The sequence below is a fragment of the Eulemur rufifrons genome, chromosome 19 (genome assembly GCF_041146395.1).
Source record: "Eulemur rufifrons isolate Redbay chromosome 19, OSU_ERuf_1, whole genome shotgun sequence".
In the NCBI taxonomy this organism is placed as follows: Eukaryota; Metazoa; Chordata; class Mammalia; order Primates; family Lemuridae; genus Eulemur; species Eulemur rufifrons.
Window position 1 is genome coordinate 72,118,350 of NC_091001.1, and position 20,510 is coordinate 72,138,859.

Below are 20,510 nucleotides of genomic sequence, written 5' to 3' on the forward strand. Positions count from 1 at the left end.
CGGTGCACGCTGGCAGGGCGGTTCCCGGCCACCGGTCTGCTGCAACCTGGCAGGCTGGGCCCGCTGCTCGCACACTCGGCGCTCTCCAGGGAGAAACATAAATTAGTGGGTTTGGGGGGACTTTCCCCCCTTTACCTAATAGCAGAGGGCAGGCTGGCTCAGAAAGAAAGCATCACTGACCGACACTCGGGGCACCCTTTCAAAACCGTGCACCTTTCCGCACGGAGTCCCTTTGCTCCACCCCCCTCTTCCATGCTGGATAAAATTTAAATCAAACTAGGGGTTAATTAGGGAGGGAGTAAGGCAACTCAAGGTGACGCCATCCAAACTCGGGGAGAAAGAAAGGACAGGAGTTGGTGGAAGACGTGAAGGCAGAGCTTAAGCAACTCTGCACCGGGTGACTCACGCCGGCTCAGAGGGTGGCGCCCCCTCCCAACCCCAGCCCCTGTCGCAGGCAGCGGCGCCCTTTCCTCGCCCTCTGCCCGCCGAAGAGCTGCTGGCGCCAGAGCAGCCGTTATCACCGACGCCCAAAGGCAAAGACATTCAGGACTCGCTCCCTCACTAGCCTCTTCCCCTGACTGACTGTAACCCGCCTCTCCAAAGCACTGATTTTCCCTAGGCAAATTAAAGGTTCCACGTGCCCATCACCTCCCTCTCTGCCTTCCAGCATCCTTGGCGTCCTCCCCCCTGTACCCGCAGAGAGAGCGAGCTAGATGCTGGCGCGCCAGGTGTGGGGAAGAGGAGGGGAGTAAACGCCTCCAAAGTTTGGAAAAGTTTCCAAAGGGCTGGGGATTGGGGGCAGAGGGTGCTGACTGGGAGAAAGGGGAGGATCACCTGTTGATGGAGGGAGAGAAAGTTTGCCTGGTCCCACCTCCCCGGGGCGCCCGGCTCCCCGCCCCGCCGCGCCCAGCCTCCCCGCCTGGCCCCGCGCTCACCTTGAGCCCGCGGATCTCGCCCAGGTGCAGCTGCAGGCGGCGGTTCACCTCGCGGATGAGATTGCTGTGGTCCAGCATCGCGCTCACCTTCTCGGCCTCGGCGCGCCGCAGGCAGCGGATCAGCTCCTCCTTGCTCCACTGCAGCAGTTCCTCGTCAGACACTTTGGACAGGTCCTCCACGGCGGCGGCTGAGGACGACCCAGCCGGGGCTGGGGGACAACTTTCTGCCGCCGCCGCCGCCGCCGCCGCGCCTCCGGCCGCCTTCGACATGGTATCCGCGCGGTAGCAGGTGTGAGTGGGTGGAAGAGGCAAAGCGACTCCAGAAGGCGCGGGCGCGGGGCTGCCTCCGCCCACACCCCTGTGCGCTCCGGCGACTCAGCGGCACCGCCCAGGGGCCGCTGGGTTGGGGCGGCGGGGGTCGCGCTGGGCGGCCATCCTACCTCGCCATCCCCGCGCGCGCGCCCGCGCACCCCCAGGGCCGGGCAGCCACCCGCTCGCTGCTGCCAAGGCCGGTCCCAACTCCGCGCAAGTCCATGGTGAGGGGCGCTGGGGAGCGAGAGCCGCCGCGGGAAAACCTCGAGGACAGGCGGAGGCCGCCCAGGGGGCTGCACCCCGGTTCCGCTGCCCTCTCCTCCGCCCTAATTCGAGACTGTCGCCCCCCACACTCTTTCTTTCTCACGCACGCACGCACACGCACTTTCCTCCCCCTTGCCCAGCTGCAGCCCCCGGCGTCTCTCCTCTCCTAGCCGAGTAGGGCGCGCCAGGCTCTGCGGCGCCCCCCGGGGCTGCTCGAGCGACGCCGCCGCGGCTGCCCGAAGGCGGCCTGCGCTGCTCCCGCCGCCGCTCGGAGGCTGCTCCGGGAAGTCTTCGATTTGCAGAGCCGAGCCGAGGAGGTGTGGAGGGTGGAGGACCGGCTGGAGGAGGAGCCTGGAGCCCCGGCCGCCCGCAGCCGGCAGCACCTCCTGCCCCGGCCAGACGCGGCTGCCCCCTGACCGTCGCCGGGGCCCCTGAGGAGCGCTGCCCGCTATCCCGCCCGGGAGGGCTGGGGGCGCGGCTGCTCCAGCAGCCGGGGCGCGGGTGGGGCTGGAAGGGGAAGAAGGTGCGGAGCTGTGGCCGCCCGGGCCTTGGGAGGCGCGCGCGCGCCACCGTGCGGCCGAAGAAGCTCCCTCCTCTGCCTGCCGCACTCCGGGCTGGTCACCGGGCAGGGGAGACAGCTGCCAACCAAAATGAGAGGTTCTTGGTATCTGGAGAGATTGGGGATCAGGAAAGATGGGGTAGCAGGACCTGAGGAATAATCAGATATTTCTACTTTGGAGAATGGGAGAAAAGGCCGCTGGCAAAAAAAAAAAAAAAAAGTGGGGGAGGGGACTTAAGAGTCCAAATGGTCTAAAAAGGGGAAAAAGAAGCTTTAGGGACCACCCACACCCACCTCCAGGCCTTTGTCTTTTCTAAAAATCTACTACTTTGTGAAGAAGCTTCAGGGGAAGTTACTAGATCTTTTAAAATTTTATTTGAAAAATATCAAAGCCTTCAGGAGAAAATAGAATACCTTCATCTCCTGCTTCCTGAGATCTGGATTTTAAGGTCAGCACGGTCACCTCCCCTCAGAGCAAAGCAGGGCCCCTTAGGCAAGCTGAAATGCCAGCCACGGAGATCTCCCTTTTCCTCTGTGCCGCAGGCTGCCAAGTGTTCACTGGGTCAGCTTTTTGTGATGGTAATGTCTGGGAGGAGGAACTCTGAGTCCCTGGGTTCTCTTTGGGCTACTCAATTGTAAAGTCAGGTGGAATTGTCTCCAAGCTGAAAACAGGCTTTTTGCCTAAAGAAGTGGATGCACTTGGCCCTGAGCGTGTCATTTCTGGGATGGAGGTGGGGCCAGAAGCCTGCAGGGAACTAGCCCCACCGGGGGCCAGTTAACCGGGGTGCGGAGGGAATCATCTCCATTTGGTGGGATGAGGATCTGAATCAGAATCCCTCCACCTGAGAGTAGTGTGTCCCCTGATAAAGCCGCCACCTGTTAAAAGATGATCAACTGGACACTCTGAGAGCTGGCTTCCTGGAGAGCAAGGAAAGGAGGTACCCTGACCCAGGTGGCCTTAATATTCTCCTCAGCTTGACTAAGCTTTAGGCAAGTTTCTTCCCAACTATAGGCCTGGACCTCCCTTTTCTCAGAGCATTCACTTTAGCAAATCTTCTATTATAAATTCTTTCTCTGACCCTTTCAGATGTAAATCTCCTCCCAGCCTCTTGCTGAGTTTTATGACCCAGGAATATCTTTCTCACCTGGGAGGCATCCCCTTAAAATGTAACCATCATGGAAAAATAGTGTCCCACCTTCCAGTGCCTGTGGAGGGGAGGAGCTAATTTCAATGGGTTCCATTAGCAAACACAAATAGCCTCATTACATGGGCCAGCCCCCACCTGTGTCCTCCAGTCCTTTTCAGCTAGTGCACCTTAACCACCCTCCGTCTTTTGTTTCAGTGGAGTTGACTCAGTCTCTCTCCCCTGTTGCAGTAGTCTTCAATAAAGACCTCCTTGCCTATTTAACTGTAGCTGATGTAATTTTTCTTTGACACCTCCCCTTCTCTCATGCCCACAGAAGGCTCTCCTCAACACAATTTCTAAGACCAGTTTTGGCACAGGAAGGGACAATGAAAATCAGAAAAATACAAGTCCTAGCTCTGTTACTTGTTAGTTCTTGTTCTTGAACAAATCATCTAACCTCACTGGCCCTTAGGCAACTAATGATACAATGTACGTGAAGTGTTTTACAAGTTACCCTACAGAAATGCAGCCTTATCATTACTGATATTACCTCTGAGCAGCCTCTTGTCTGGAAATAGGATCCAGGACTTCTGTTTATTCCTCCATCACTGGTTCTTCAAGAGTCCTATTCTTGAAATAAACAGCCAGCCCCCTTCTCTGCTAACTCCTTCAGATCAGTTAACACCTAAGTAGATACTAGAAGGCAGATAGATGGCTGAGAGGAGGAATTGGACTTGCATTGGGAAGACAAGAAAGAAGGAAAGCAAAGACAACAATTCTCCGCAAATTATATACACTAGCAGCTGCTAGATCACCTTGAGGTTTTAATGTTTCTAATTTTGGTCACTGATTCCGGATAATTGATGAATGAATAATGTTGCTTATGTTGCTAAGGTCAGGTATGATTTGATTTAGGAGCTCCACTTGGCTGCTAAAAACAAACTCGGTCACTTAAAGAAGGCATTTATTTTTTTTTTTTCACTTAACTGGTATTCTAAAGCCAGCTGAGGGGTGGCTGGGTGTCTTTATGATGTGAGCAAAGACTTACACTCTTTCTCTCTGCTTAGCCATCCTTGACATGGTCGCCTCATGTTCATAAGATGGCTACTAGAGTTCCAGCCAGCAGTCTACACTTAAAGCAAGAAGAAGGGAAGAACAAATGCTAAAGGGCACCTGCTTTTAAAAAATGTTTTCCTGGTAATATGATCCAGTGAGTTTCATTTATATGCTAGAAGGCAGAGCTTGCCATATGACCATCCCACAAGCTGCAAGGAAAGCTAGCACTTTTTTTTTTTAAGTTGGGCATATTACAATAACATCACAAGTAAAACCAGTGTTGTTTTATAATTTTACTTCAAAATATCAAGGGAGTATAAATGTTTTTGTTATGTGGATACACTGTATAATTCTGAAGTCAGGGCTTTCAGTGTGCCTGTCACCAGAACAGTGTTCATTGTACCCAATAGGTAAGCGTTTATCCCTCACCTCCCCTCCCACCTTTCCCCTTTTTGGTTTCCAATGTCCTTTATATCTCTTTGTTCCCATGTGTACCCATTGTTTAGCTCCCACTTGTTAGTGAGAATGGGTAGTGTTTGTTTTTCCATTCCTGAGAAATTTCACTTAGGATAATGATTTCTAGTTCCATCCAAGTTGCTGCAAAAGACATTATTTTATTCCTTTTTATGGCTAAGTATATATGTACTTCCTGGTATATATGTACACCCCATTTTCTTTACCAACTCATTAATTGATGGACACTTTGGTTGATTCCACATCTTTGCAATTGTAAATTGTGCTGCAATATTCAAGTGCAGGTGTCTTCTTGATAAAATGACTTCTTTTCCTTTGGGTAGATACCCAGCAGTGGGATTACTGGATCAGATAATAGGTCTACATTTATTTCTTTGAGGAATCTCCATACTATTTTCCATAGAGTTTGTACTAGTCTGCAGTCCTACCAACAGTGTATAAGCATTCCTTTCTCTCTGCAACCATGCCAGCATCTATTGTTTTTTGACTTTTTAATAACGGCCATTCTCCATGCTGATAGCAGTAAGATGGTATTTCATTATGGTTTTAATTTGCATTTTTCTAATGATTAATGATGTTGAGCATTTTTTTTCATATGTTTGTTAGCCATTTGTCTATCTTCTTTTTAAAAACTTCTGTTCATGTCATTTGCCTACTTTTTGATGGGGTTGTTTGTTTTTTTCTTGCCAATTTTTTTGAGTTCCCTATAGATTCTGCATACTAGTCTTTTGTTGGATGTGTAATTTACAAATATTTTCGCCCATTCTGTACATTATTCACTCTATTGACTATTTCCTTTGCTGTGTAGAAGCTTTTTAATTTAATTAAGTTCCATTTATTTATTTTTGTGGATGCTGTATTTGCCTTTGGAGTCTTAGTCACAAATTCTTTGCCTAGGCTGATGTCTAGAAGAATTTTTCCTATGTTTTCTTCTAGAATATTTATGGTTTCATGCCTTACATTTAACTCTTTTATCCCTCTTGAATTTATTTTTTTATATGCAACAGATAGGGGTCCTGTTTCATTCTGTGTGTGGAAGTGCCCATCAATACATGAATGGATTAATAAAATGTGGTATATGTATACCATGGAGTACTACAGGGCCATAAAAAATGGTGAACTAAGACCTTTTGTAACAACCTGGATGGAACTGGAGACCATTCTTCTAAGTGAAGTATCACAAGAATGTAAAATCAAACACTACCTGTACTATTAAATTGGAACTAATCAATCAACACTCATGTGGACATATAATAATATTGATAAAAACTTAACAGAAATCAAGCAGGTGGGTAAATACATACCTAATGGGTACAATGCACACTATCTGGGTGATAGGCACACTTATAACTCTGACTCAAACTGTACAAAAGCAATTCATGTAACCAAAATGCTTGTACCCCCGTATAATATTCTGAAATTTAAAACGAGAAATGTAATACAAACCACAAATGCAAGCCACATATGTAATTTTAAATTTTCTAATTTTTTCATTTAAAAAGTAAAAAAGTGATATTAATGTTTATAATATATTTTATTCAATTAATATATCTATAATGTTATTTCAATATGTATTAAAATAATTAGCATTTTTTGTAGTAAGTCCTCAAAATCTAGTGTATATTTTACATTTACAGCACGTCTCAATTCAGACCAGCCACATTCCAAGTGCTCCATAGCCGCAAGTGACTCATGACTACCATATTGGACATCACAGCTGAAGCACATTTGCTTTGGAAGGAGTGGCAAAATGAGGGTGGCACCTGCAGTGGGCGGAATAATGCCCCACCCAAAAGATATCCACCACAGGTTAATCCTTAGAACCTTCGAATGTTAGCTTATATGGCAAAAAAGGACTTTGTAGGTGTGATTACTTTACAGATTTTTAAATGGAGAGATTATCTTAGCTTATCCAGGTGGACCCAAAATGCAATCACGTTTCCTTTTAAGCAGAGGGAGATTTCACACAGATAGAAGACAAGGCAGTGACCACAAAGGCAGAGATTGGAGCTGCAAGTTAAGGAATGCCAGCAGCTGCTAGGAACTGGAAGAGTCAAGGAATACAGACTGTCCGCAGAGCCTCTGGAGGGAACACATCCCTTCTGACACCTTGATTTTAGCCGCTAAGACTCCTTTTAGACTTCTGGTCTCCAGTGAGAGAATACATTTCTTTTGTTTTAAGCCACTAAGTTTGTGGCCACAATAATAAACTAATACAGCTCCATTTATAAGAAAGCACCACATTTTCATCTGTATTGTTGTAGTTATCACAGTTTTTCTTATTTTATACCTATTTCATATCTATTGACTTTTTTTTTTTGGAGGACAGGGATCTGCCTTATTTATCAATGCACCTCTGCACCTGGCAAGTGAAGTGTTTGTTGTAGGAGCACAGTAAAAGTTGTTCAAATGTATCTGAAGCTCAGTCTCTGGGGCACCTGTATTCTGGTGTGCACACAAGAAGAGCAAAAAAAGAAGGCTGCTTCCTGAAGCAATCTCCATATGGAAAAGCTACAGGTCACAAACAACCCAGATAGCAGTTGTAACGCCTGCCTGCCCTGGTCACTTGAAGTGCTTTTGAGAAGCCATGACCCCCAGAACAGAGAAAAGGAAGAAAGTGCTAAAAAGCAGGGACCACCTAACAGATCTGACCTGCAAAGCAAACTCCCAGCAGAACTGGCCAACTTCTGCCAGTCCCGGTGCAAACCTCTTCCTGCCCCTCAGCCCCCAATAGGATCTGGAATTTTTCAGTCCATTTGCTATGATGACTGAAATAGACAGTGAAGAGTCTCACAAGTGAAAATACCTCTTCACACATTTGCTCAACACGATTGCTTTTCCCCTAACACAGACATCAGCTGTTCTGAGAGTGTGCAATTTGGATTAGTACGTCTGCTCTTGACAATTCCTCAAAAAGTCCAGGCCTTAATAGCATCGGTATCACCTAGGATGTTTGCTTCAATTCCCCCCCACTATATAATCAAAAGTTATAAATGACAGGCCAAAAATTGAAGTACACTCATTGCCTTTCAGAACAAAACCTTCCAAGGGACACAGTCACATTGTGACCGGGAAAGAACTATCACAGATGAAGCACATGATCTTACTGAAGCATCTATGGGACAGGCACTGTTATTCCATTTTATGGAAGAGGCGTATGAGGCTCAGGCCAAACTGGTACAGTTAACATGGAGTGGCTTGAGGACTCTACAGGTGGCTGTCAAGCCCCTGACCCTTCACCACAGCCTTTAAGAAGTGGCATCGGGGGCCTTCAGTGGCATATGCAGTGAGATTCAGGTTTTTGGCATTAGCAGGGAAGCAAGCAAAGCATGAGAACAGGCTCTGAAGGTGACAGAAAGGGAGTCTTTATGCCTTGGTCACCTGGGAAAGGAGTCCTAATTGCAGAATAATTTGCAAAGAGCGGAGTTGTAACTTGTCTCTTTTGTTTCTCTGGTAGCATCTATGGAAGTTCCTCACTCAAGGATGCTCCCCTGTGATGCTTTCTGCCCATGCACCACTAAGGTGCAGGATAATTTCTCCACCTTCAAGTCTCAGCCTTAATGGCAGTGTCCCAGAGACAACATCACTGACCAGGTTACCTAAAGTACCTTTTTTGTTTCCTTCATAACACTTATCATTTGCAATTATTTTCTATTTTGCTTATGTTCCACTTTAAGCTGTGAAAGGCATCAGGAAAAAAAGCTGTGTTTGTGTTATACCTGACCTGTAGTGGGTCCTCTGTAATTCTTTCATTGAATGGATGCCTTGCAGGTGTTAAATATTTGCTGATTACTCACACTGAGCTCCCAACTACACTGTGCTTTATCACAATGCAAACTCCTTCCAGGAATTCTGATTCCATTGGTCATGGGTGAGACCTTGGATATGTGCATTTGAAGGCTGCTTCTGATGCAATCGGTCTGTAGAACAGCGTGTGGGACTCTTGTGCCTGTCTCCCTCACACAATCTTTGTTCTCTTTGCAGTGAGAGGCATGGCAACAACCTAATTCGCACACTCTGGGTCTTTGGGGTGCCTGAGAGTATCCCATGAATCCAATTTGCATTTGTGCTACTTGTCTACTCACCAGAAGCCATGAATAAGAATTTACAGCCAATGTTACCATGTACACATCATGAGTTAACACTCCCATGCAAAAAGAGAGACAAAGGCCCCCACAGTCTTTGGAGGAATATTCAGGGGAGCCAAGGAATTTGGCTTTCTGGAAAACTCATTCTAAGTTCCTCAGAGTCTGAGAGCAACACAGATCCTCTGGAGCTTACAAAAGAACTGCAATTCTCTCAGAAGCTACAGCACCCAAGGTTGGCCAAATGAACTCTACGCAGGCTTGAGTGAAGGGAAACCACTTGTAAATATCATTTTAGCAACAGACAGAGAACGGAGCCTGAAATGACAGCAATAGGGAGGGGCCCCACCGCACTGAGGTGGCACCAAAAGAGAGAGCAGGAAAGGAATAGAGCACCTGAGAAGTTAACTTCACTTGGGCCTTTGGTCGTCATCCTGTGTTCCACGGACCAGCAGTGTCAGCTTCACCGAAGACCTTGTTAGAAGTTCAGAATCTCCGCCCCCGCCCCAAAACCACTCACTCTGCCCTTCAACAACACCTCCAGCTGATCTGGAAACATCAATGTTTAAGAATCACTGACCTAAACCTGTGGCAAATAGAGGCTTGCTGAACTAGACAAAATCCCTTAAATTTAGGAAATTTCTTAGCTTAGAGGAAATTCCGCTGCAGACTTATTCAAGCCTCAATCCTATCCACAGGTAACATGACCAGGGAAAAACAAATGTCTCTCTCATTCCTGATTGTCTCAGCTCCTCCGGGAGCATGTAAGTTCAGTGGGGCCGAGGAGTGTTCATTAAACTTCATATTCTCACAGAGTGCAGCCTTGAGGGCCAGAGTTGGAATTTTGGTAGCAGTGGCAGGTCAAGTAAAGACAGATCTGAGAGCTCACTGAGGTCTGCTTCTACCAGTCTCTCTTCAGCATTCTTTGCTTAGAACTTTATCCAACCCTTCTCCCGGATGGCAGGTGAGTAGGAAGATCACGAAACTTTAGAAAATGGGTTAGGAATCTCTTATTAATACTCATAAATATAATGTGCCATTCCTCAGAGGTGGTGTTTCCAGAGTTGGAAGTGTGGCTGGGTATGTTGCTTTCATCTGCATTCAATGCCCCAGAGGGAAGGTTACGTAAAAGTGCAAGAAATCGTAAAACCAATTTGGGTAGCAGCTGAAAGCAAAACAAAAACAAAACATTGGTTCTCTGGTTCATTGACTTTCATCTCCTCCCTAGGGCACAAAGAATTCTCAACTGCCTCCTAATGCCACTGCTACCCTTTCCCCACCCACTGTGGATGTGCACTAACAATGTTTCTTATTTGGAGAGCAACATTGTCAGGTTCTGCAAATATGACCCTGCATTTGGCTTCTATTGCAGGACTCTGTGTGATACCACAGTGCCCTGAGTGTGTGCAGGCTGAGTGCTTTTAAGAAAGTTTCTGAACAAAACAGTCCACGTATGTTCATAGATATATTAGTGTGCGTGTGCATCCATAGATGTGTGTATATGTGTCCATTTATAATGTGTGGATTCTCACCTTTACAGCAAGTAGAAGAAAAGAATCCTTAGACAATGAGAGTAGAAAACTAGATTTTAAAATATGTAAGTACATGCCCATTTTCTCAAAAAAAAAAAAAAAATGAAAATCTACACCAGCCAGGATTGCCAGTGTTTGTTCTTTTTTAAGAAAAGTATGCTCCTAAGCACACCATTCTATTTATTCCCAAGATGCTTAGAAACAGTGCTCTCACGCTGTGACTATTCTGTCAGGCCCATAGGTCAGGGTGGAAAGAACAGCTTAATTAGAGAAGAGATCTGACCTCCAGGCACCAGCTGGCCACGGGGACAACCAACTGTCTCCTCTGCAGCTGTGTTTGCACACCTTTAAAATGAGAATGACAACAAGCATCAGTCATCCCTCTTTGTATCTAAGCAATAAAAGGAACATGTTTTGAAAAGTACAAATCGCTGCACCAAAATGCAAAGTTTGAGTATTTTTAATGGATGTGACTCATCCCTATTTTTCTTTATCTTTCTCCAACCAGCAAAAGTTTTCTAAGGATTCACCACTAGTCTGACAGAGGAACTAAAGCCCTTAATTGCTTCTGTTCCTCTGGAGTTGCAAGAATCACCCATACTACATGACTCGTGCTGAGACCTGGAGCTTTAAACCATATCTGAACCTACATGGGAGTAAAGGGGGACATAATTATTCAAGGAGGTATATTCATTAGCCCCCTTCCCACCTCTCCACGTCCAACTCCCCACTTACTGCCAGAGCCTTAGTTGGTCCGAGCAGAACCTTTGTGTGAATTAGCAAAAGACACTCCTTCAGGTGGTGTGTCTCAAGTAGTATATTAGTCTGGGTTCTCCTAAGAAATAGAACCAATAAGACAGAGATAGATAGATAGATACACACACAGATTTATAATAAGGAATTGATTGATTCAGTTGCAGAGGCTGAGAATACCTAAGATCTGCAGTTAGCAAGCTGGAGACCCAAAAAAGCCAATGGTATAGTTCTAGTCTGAGTCTGAAGGCCTGAGAACCAGGAGAGTCAGTGGTGTAAGTTCCAGTCCAAGTCCAATTCCAAAGGCAGAAGACAGGCAGACGGCAAACTTTCCCTTGCTCTGCCGCCTTTTTGTTCTAGTCAAACCTTTAGTGGATGGGATGAGGCCCACTCACATTAAGGAGGACAGCCTGCTTTACTTAGTCTTCCATTCCTATGTTAATGTCATTCAGAAACACCCTCACAGACACAGAAAAATGTTTAACCCCATATCTAGACATGGTGTAGCCCAGTCAAGTTAACACATAACATTAACCATCACAAGTGCGGTGCATGGTGGGCCACAGGCTGCACTCCAGGCCCCATGTGCCCATCAGGCAGGCACCCTGGCATACAGCTCAGTCTACACAATCTGTATTACCAACTGCTCTGAGAAACGGCCTCCTCTCTCCTCTACAATCAGGTACCTTAGAGTCCTGCCTTTGTGACTCACTTAACTTGTTTAACCCTACCTCAAACCCATCAGAGTTTCTGGATTGATCATGGCTTTGGGCTCCATATTCTACCCCAACAAAGGGTATTTCACTTTACAAGTTTTTAGAATGCAGCTACCTTTTAATTTTTTATCTGGGGCTCCCCAGACAAGCATCTGAGTTAAGTGCCTTACACAGGGAAAGGGTACAGTGCTGAACCCTTCTTTTCAATGGAAGAAGCACAGATTTCCTGGGACAGGCAGGTCTGTGCAGCACATTCAATTTCCCCTGAGCAAGGAATAAAAGAACAGAGAAAATAATAAAAACATCAGGCAGAGGACAAAAAAACCAAAATGAATCCACAAAGCAAGAAATGATGTAAATGAACCGGGAGATAAACAGAAATAACAACTGAGAAAGCACTCAGTGAGTACTGAGTCCAAGAAATGACACTTGTGCAACACGGAAGCATACGGAATGAATCACTGTTTACAAGCCATGACAGGGTGCTGTCAAGTTCAGCACATGGGCAACAATTAGGAGTGGAATATGCAGTGCCTAGGGAACAGCGGTGTAGGGCTGCCATCAAAAAACAAACAAAACCTACCTTCATCATTTTTCCAAAAAGAAGAGAGGCAGGAGGTGGGGGGAGGCATAAAAAATTCCCCATATAAGGTTCACACATACAATATACAAATGTTTCACAAAGCAAATGGTTGCAATAAATGGCAGTTCCAAGTGGGTAAAAAAAAAAAAAGGGTTCAGATGTTGTTGGCTAAGAAAGATAAACAATGCAACCAGGGAAAGCTGGGGAATAGAGTTCTTGCTATGGTAACAGGTTTAGAAACCAAACATGACTCTGATGTGGAAATGCAATTTTTAATGCTGGAAGAATACACATAAATTGTCTTGCCTTAAAATATATTTTTTCAGTGCTCATCCCTGAGATCTGAAAACCTGGAAATGAATCACAGACCCAAGGATGCAGAAGCTTTGGAATTGGTGGAGGTAGGTGATTCTTCACACACAGAGTGTGAAATTCTGGCCTTTTGACTGCCAAATGGATAGGATAGCTCTCATGGGCAGATATATTGGCTGCTAAATCAACAGCTAGTCTTATAGAAACTCAACTTAATCATAGTGATTGGGAAACCTAGTTCCAGGCCAGCGTGTCCAACAGAAATCATGGATTAGGCTCCCAAATTCCCTTAGTATTTGAGTCTCCACTTAGAGAACCTGGACCTCAGTCTCCAAATAAGGCATGTCATTATCCCTGTCATTCTCACCAGTGCAGTCTCCTTGCCAAGGTAACCTAGTGATCCCCCTTTGTCAACACTTGCATGTCCCATGAGCATCCCAAACTTAACCCATCTAAACCTGGGTTCCTAATAGTCTTTCAAACTGGTTCTCCCTGCCCTCTCCCCCATCTCAGCAGATACCAACTCCGTTCTCCCAGTTGCATAGGCCAAACACCACGTAGCCATCCTTGACTCTTTCTCTCCTACCCCTCATCCTGTCATCTGCAATTCTATTGGCTGTACCTTCAAAATATATCCAGAATTTGACTGCTTCACACCACTTCTGTTATCACTCTAACTAAGCCACTGCCATCTTTTGCCTGGATTATTGCCATAGCCTCCTAACCACACACCCTGTTTCTTCCCTTTGCCACCCTCCAGTCTATTCTCAGCACAGGTAAAACATAAATCTGATCATGTGACTCCAGTATGCAAAACTCTCCAATGCCCCCCATAGCACTCAAAGTGAAAGCCAAAGTCCTTATAATCACATATAAGGCCTTGCACAATCTGTTCTCCCATAACTCCAGTACCTGCTGACCTTATCTCTATGATTAATACTTTCCCCTTGTTCACTCTGCTTCAGACACACTGACTTTGTCTCTTTTCCTTTAATACACTAAACTCAATCCTTCCTCAGGGCCTTTGTACTTATTGCTCCCTCTGCTCAGAATATTCCTTCAGATTTTAAGCTCTCAATTTAAACATCTCCATAGGGCGTCCCTGGCCATGTTACTTAAAATGTAACCTCCTCTCCAATACTTCCAAACCTTCTCCCAATGCAGATTGGCAGAGAGAGGGAGAGGGGTGGTTTCTCCTAACAGTCCCAGGGCAGAAGGCTGTTTAAGATTCTGTCATCTTGTACTTCACAATCTGGAACATGCTATCTCCCAGCCACAGAAAGGAAAGAGAGAGCTTGGAGGTGGCATATTGGCTCTTAAATGCTTGGATGTGAAAATGGCACATATAAATTCCATGCATATTTCTTTGGCTTCAACTTGTCAGTTTCACCTAATTGCAAAAGAGCTAGGAAATATGGTGTTCCAAGTATTCAGGAAGGAAAGGAGAACCAAACCTGGGTAAATCTGATGCCATGAACTAACTACAAGTTGTTTCTTTGGAAATCCTTCACTTCTTGGACAATTGGAATCCCTGTCACCCTATGTCATTTCTCTATGATTAATCTTAGATTGGTTTCTTTTCATTCATCCATTCATCAAATATTTTTTGAGTGCCTCCTCTATGTGCCAGCACTGTGCATGTTGTTGAAGATATAAGAAGTAGTGTTGTATTTCTGAGCATAGTACCCACAGCAGGGTGAGAGAGGTACACACTACTACGTGGGACAGCAATGCTGTCCCCCACCCAAAGTCAGTGGCATGCTGCACACAGCCCACTAGAAGTATATGCAGGATAGACAGAAGAGTCTTGTTTCTCCCAGGAGTGTTGCTGTCCTAAGGGAGTGCAACCAATTTAAAATTCCCTAAAAGTACTTGCAGCCCTCTCAGATGTTTACAGATCCATTGTAGATATAAATAACCATATAACTAATTATGATCTCTTTTATTCAAGAAATAACAACATATAAATGTTCATTTGATCTTCCCAGAATGACAAATTGAGCACAAATATTTTCCTCCTCCTGTGGACCTCAGGCATACACCATGGAATTTTTTGCAGCAATTAGGAGCAAAAATTGAAATATGCTCTCAACAATGATAGAGCTTAATATTTTTAAGTGTGTGTTTATTAGTGGAAAATTTAACATAAAACCAGATTTATGAATAATACAATATATGTAAGATCAAAACACTAAATATTCTTCGAGGATGCATGCATATCCAAATATGTATGTTAAACACACTAGAATGGCTGCTATGGGAAGAGAAGGGAAAAGGCATGGGAGTGAGGATGAAAGGAGGGGAAATAATAAAATAAAATACAAGAGCATTCTTGCATAGACAATGGTGCTAATGTGGTATCAATGAGGAGTATTACTAACTTTCCAAATATAAAATTGTACATTCTATGTTCTTTTCTTTTTTTGAGGAGGCACTCCAAAATCTTTTTTGAATAGATTAATGAAAAGGCATCAATCTAAAACTGGTCTTTAGAACAATAAGACAGGCTGACAAGGCTTTCTTGTATATTTCCATACACTATGTTCTGATCTAGGCCCAGAGCTAAGTCCATAAGTAGTCAACAATACTATATCATAATTTTAGTCTATCAAGTTGACAAGCATAAAAATTGTAACACTCTGTGTTAGCAAAGATAGGGAGAAAGGGAAACCTTCAAATTACTGATAGGAATGTAAAATGGTACATCTTCTGAAAAGCAATATTTATTAAGATTCACAAAAATAGTATAGATTTCAAGCCAAGGCTTCTACTTTTAGGAATTTATCATTAAAAAAATTCATATACAATCAGATATATATCTCAAATATGTTAAATAGTTGAAGCAAAATTATTTGAAATAACAGAAAATTGCAAATAACATAAATGTTCAGAAATAGGGATTTATTAAATAAATTATGGTATATCTATGATAGAATTATATTTAATATATAAGAAAATGTTTGTGATATATTATTAAGCAAATATAGCATTCTAAAATATGCCATATTATCCCAATTTTGAAGACAGACAGGAGTTACACTAAAATGTTAATGATATGTATCACTGAGTTAATGTATTAATTCAATGAATATTTATGAGTGGTTCTAATCTATTCTTGTATGTATTTTAATTGGAAAAGTGTTATAATTAAAACAGTGAATATTCCAGATTATAATTCCATATATTATATTACATCTCAAAGGCATAAAAGGGAGATTATTTCCATGCTAAATTCTTAAAATGCTATGCTTCCCTATTTACAGAATTTTCAGGTCTTCTTCATGTGCACATTTCAATAATTACTCAGTCACATTTTACTGTGTCACCTTGAGCCACTGCATCATTCCCATGTTAATAAGAGAAAGTCATTCTGAGATAGGAATATGGATAAACAAATATTCTCTATAATTTTCTAGACCTTAACCAAGAATTCATTAAACATCTCATGAAGGTTCTATTTGTTATTAAAATCAAAGGAATACATTTATCATCAACATGGGTGTTCTACAGTTCAGTCATGACAGGATAAAAGAGAAATGACGAGATATTATGACCCATTTGAAACTAAGAGTTATATTAAAACCTAGGTTGGCTTTTACTTTAATAATAAAGAATAAATGTTATTTAATTTTTTTTGCTCTGAAATATAAAACCCCAGAGGGCTGGAGAGATAAACAAGAGCTATATAGGGCTGAAATCGAAGCACTGGTATACTTTCTGTTTTTCTATGGGTAATAGCTAGTTCTAGTATCTTATCACTTTATAAATGAATCTTCTTGGGGAAATATAAAAAACCTAACATACAAAACAGAAACAATCCTGGATCCAGATTTAAATTTCACTGGGAGCAAATGTTACCTTAAGAAATTACATTTTTTAATTCCATTGTAATGGATGTAGCCATAAAAACAAATATGATATTCTCAGTCTATTAAGCACACATAAATACAAAAATGAGGCATGTGTGTAGTTAGAAGGATGGCACATTCTTCCATCAATATGTATAAGACAGGAGTCCAAGGCAAAAAGTTTGTAGTTAATATTATTTGGAGGATAGTATTTTTTAATGTTTAATTATTATTTTAAAGTGTCACTCAGACTTAGAAAAGTGTATGGTTTTTTGTTAAATATGTATTTGTAAATCCATCTACCACCCATTACTTTGAGCCATTGGCTTGTTTGATATAATTTTAAAAATTGCATTATGTAGATTACTTGATTTACAATGAACCAGATATAAGACCAGATGTGTTTAAAATTCATAAATGCAGGTATTATGAGAAACATTAAGGAATCAATTCTGATGTCTTGCTTTAAAAAAAAAATGATAACCCTACCTAGATCTATAACTTCTATGATACCCGTTCTTCAAATAGGAGACATAAACCTACCCTATATATCAGCGGTCCCCAACCTATGGTGAAGTGTATAATTATATTATTATATATTACAATGTAATAATAATAGAAATAAAGTACACACACAATAAATGTAATGAACTTGAATCATCCCCAAACTATCCCTCCCACCCCCAGTCCATGGAAAAATTGTCTTCCATGAAAACAGTCCCTGGTGCCAAAAAGGTTGGGGACCACTGCTTTACTATATCATGTATTGTTATGAAATAAATGTTTGTATCACCCAAAATTCATATGTTGAAGCCCTCACTCCCAATGTGGCTGTATTTGCAGATAGGGCCTTTAAGGAATTAAGGTTAAATGAGTTCATAAGGGCAGGGCCCTGATCAAGTACTATTGGTGTCCTTATAAGAAAAGACATCAGAGAACTCACTAGCATTCTCTCAGTATGCACAAGTAAAAGAGGTCATATGAGCACATTGTAAGAAGGCAGCTGTCCACAAGCCAGGAAGAGAGCCCTCACCAAAACCCAAATCAGCTATGAACCTTGATCTTGGACTTCTAACCTCCAGAAGTGTGAGAAAATAAATTTCAGTTGTTTAAGCCAACCAGTCTATGGTATTTTGTCATGGCCAGAGCAGACTAATGTGTGTATTATATACTGTAATTTATGTATTTATTTGGTACTTGCTTTGTACAAAACAAATTTAGTTAAGTTATTGATTGATTGGGTTCTACTAAAAATAACCTTCTACTATCTAGTCTTTAAGTTTATTCTTCAAATTGGGGACTGTAAATATGTGCCACTCATGCTACCATTCTCTGTTCCTAAGTAAATGGGAGCATAGCACTCTTTCTAATTGAGCATAGCACTCTTTCCTACCAAATCTAATAATTCTTGTCAGCATTCCAAGCAGTCACTAGCAATTGATAGAGATAACAGTTAAGTTGAAATCTATACCTATTCCTGTATTAGACTAAAAGGTCATTGAGTGCTTGGATACTATCTTATCTCTTTTTTATAGCTAATAACCCTTCACATGACAGGAACTCAGTAAATACTCACTGAATTAAATAAACTGCATTCTGAGTATAAATCTTCTATAAAGAAAGTTCCCTTCACAAGAGCTTTAGGTAATGACTCAACCTAAACTTGTATTGACTGTACAAAAATACATAGGAAAGAAAGCATCGTACTTTTAACCTTGACTGACTATTCATTGAGTATTAATAAGCCATAATTATTAGTATAATAATTCAGAATAATGATTCATAATTAAGCTCAAACCTAGAAGATGTAAGGACACACAAGAGCGGAAAGCCCAGCTCCTCGCCTTGAGGAGCTGGTTGAGATCTTAGACTCTAGTTGAGATCTTAGACTCTGACACACAAAAATTTCACTCCCAATACAAGCAGAGTGTGACAAGTACCACTGCCAAGTGAATGGTTTTGACAAGAGGAGCATAAGTGTTTGGAGGAAGGAGGGGAAGATTTTTCTTTAAAGCTAAAAGGAAATTCAATAGATGAACCAATTCCTACAGAGCTCAATTATTCTTCCTTTCAACAGAAGACCACAGGGGAGCTTGTTACGAGAAAATACAGGAAGAATAAGTACATTTTTATGTTAAAACGCATATATTTTTAAGAATGGGAGTTAAAGTGGCTTCAATTTTGAGAAGAGCTGGGAATTGGTAGAACTTTCCTTGCTTAAAAAAGAATAACATTTATATGACCAAGTTATTTATGTTCTCCAAATGTAAACAAACACCCTGTAACAGCACTAAGCACAGAAATATTGCAAAAGGGGAGAAGAAAGGAGTAAAGGCTACCCCTCTTATTCTTATTTTTTCATAGATAAATAGGCATGAGACCCTTCCTGGTCCCCTGCTCCCCTGCCTCTCCCAGCCCCCAGGGTAGGCAGAGAGCCAGAAGCAAGGCTGGCAAAAGCACTTGGCCAGTCTCGCTATCTCCAGCTCTAGCTCCTGTCACCTGCCCAGTTGGAAAAATCACTGTGTGAGTGGTTTTCTGGCTCTTCTCAAAAGAGAACTCCCTAAAGAAATCCCCAAAAGGTGAAGAGTTATTTGGCTGGAGTCCCAGGGATAAGAGAGAGGAAGGAAAAGAGAGAAGAAAAGAGGAAAAGAAATCAACATTTTTGAGCTCCTCAAAAATGTCAGACATGCTCTATATTCTCTTTAGTTCTAGCAATCAGATATGAGATACCTAATTTAGCTGAAACCTAGATTTGAATCCCAGCTCTGCCTCTTACAAGATATATAACCTTAACCTCTCTGAAAGTCAGTAGTCTAATCTGTAGAGTTGGTGATAATAATAATCTTCGGGGGTTATAGGGAAGATAATATGAGGTCAAGAATGTAAAGTAATTAATGTAATAACTAGTAGTTATAATTTATCAAAAGTTAGCTCCATTTTATACATGAAGTATATGACTCAGGAGGGTAGGTAACTCTCCCAACACAGTGATGAACCCAAACCAAGGCACAATTCCTCCTGAAATGATCATTGACTAATTCAAAACATTACACAAGAATATATACGGGTTTCATTTTATTTATTTATATTTTTATTTTTTTGAGCCAGGGTCTTGCTCTGTTGCCTGGGCTAGAATGCAGTGGCATCATCATAGCTCACTGCAACCTCAAACTCCTCGGCTCAAGCGACCTGCCTGCCTCAGTTTTCTGAGTAGCTGGGACTATAGGTACACGCTACCATGCCTGGCTAATTTTTGTATTTTTTTGTAGAGACAGGATCTTGCTTTGTTGCTCAGGCTGGTCTTGCACTCCTGGCCTCAAGCAACCCTCCTACCTTGGCCTCCCAAAGTGCCAGGATTATAGGTGTGAGCCACCAAGCCCAGCTTGCCTATGGTTTTTAAGTGCATTCTCTATATATTTAGGAATTTATCGTTAAACACCCTTCACAATAATGTGAAACAGTGATCCCTGAAGGTGACTTTCAGATTCTGCATGTCGGTCCCTGCCCCAGAACATGCTAGTGGTGTGGAATGAGAGAACTCAGCTAGCTGAGCTGAGGGCCCCACGGAGCTCCTTTGTGCCCGGACCAGGCTCCTCTGCTGCCTTCCCTCCCCTCTCTTTCGGATGGGTTCCCCTGGATTTGCTTCCCCAAACTTCTGGCATGCACATCCACACCCCCACCTCACTCCTTCTGATGGGACCATTACAGCAGACCTTGTGGTAGGGGCAGTAATTCTCCCCAAGTATTATACTTCCTCGCCTACATTTCCTGACTCCCTTAAAGTTACCAGATCATCTGACTAGTTCTAGCCAGTAAAAGTGACCAGAAATGACATGTGTCACCTTTGCACTGAGGCAGTGAAAAGCTCACCCCAGATTCTCCAGTACCGTCCTCCTGCTGTGGCGTGTTAAGGCCACGTGACCCAAATGATGCAAATACTAAAATGGCAGAGCC

At 42.9% G+C, this 20,510-nt stretch overlaps 1 protein-coding gene across 6 annotated transcripts in view; it reads right to left on the bottom strand.

Moving 5' to 3' along the window:
* CCDC85A (coiled-coil domain containing 85A) overlaps positions 1 to 1,828 on the bottom strand; it is a 182,718-nt gene extending 180,890 nt beyond the window's left edge. For 5 of the 6 annotated variants that reach the window (XM_069494572.1, XM_069494570.1, XM_069494569.1 and 2 more), the window contains exon 1: positions 936 to 1,711. In XM_069494572.1, the coding sequence (XP_069350673.1) occupies positions 936 to 1,205 (270 nt within the window). In that variant the 5' untranslated portion in view covers positions 1,206 to 1,711. Of the gene's footprint in view, positions 1 to 935 lie in introns of all 6 variants that reach the window. The other variant, XM_069494567.1, reaches the window with a different exon arrangement.
* Between the last annotated feature and the right edge of the window lie 18,682 nt (positions 1,829 to 20,510).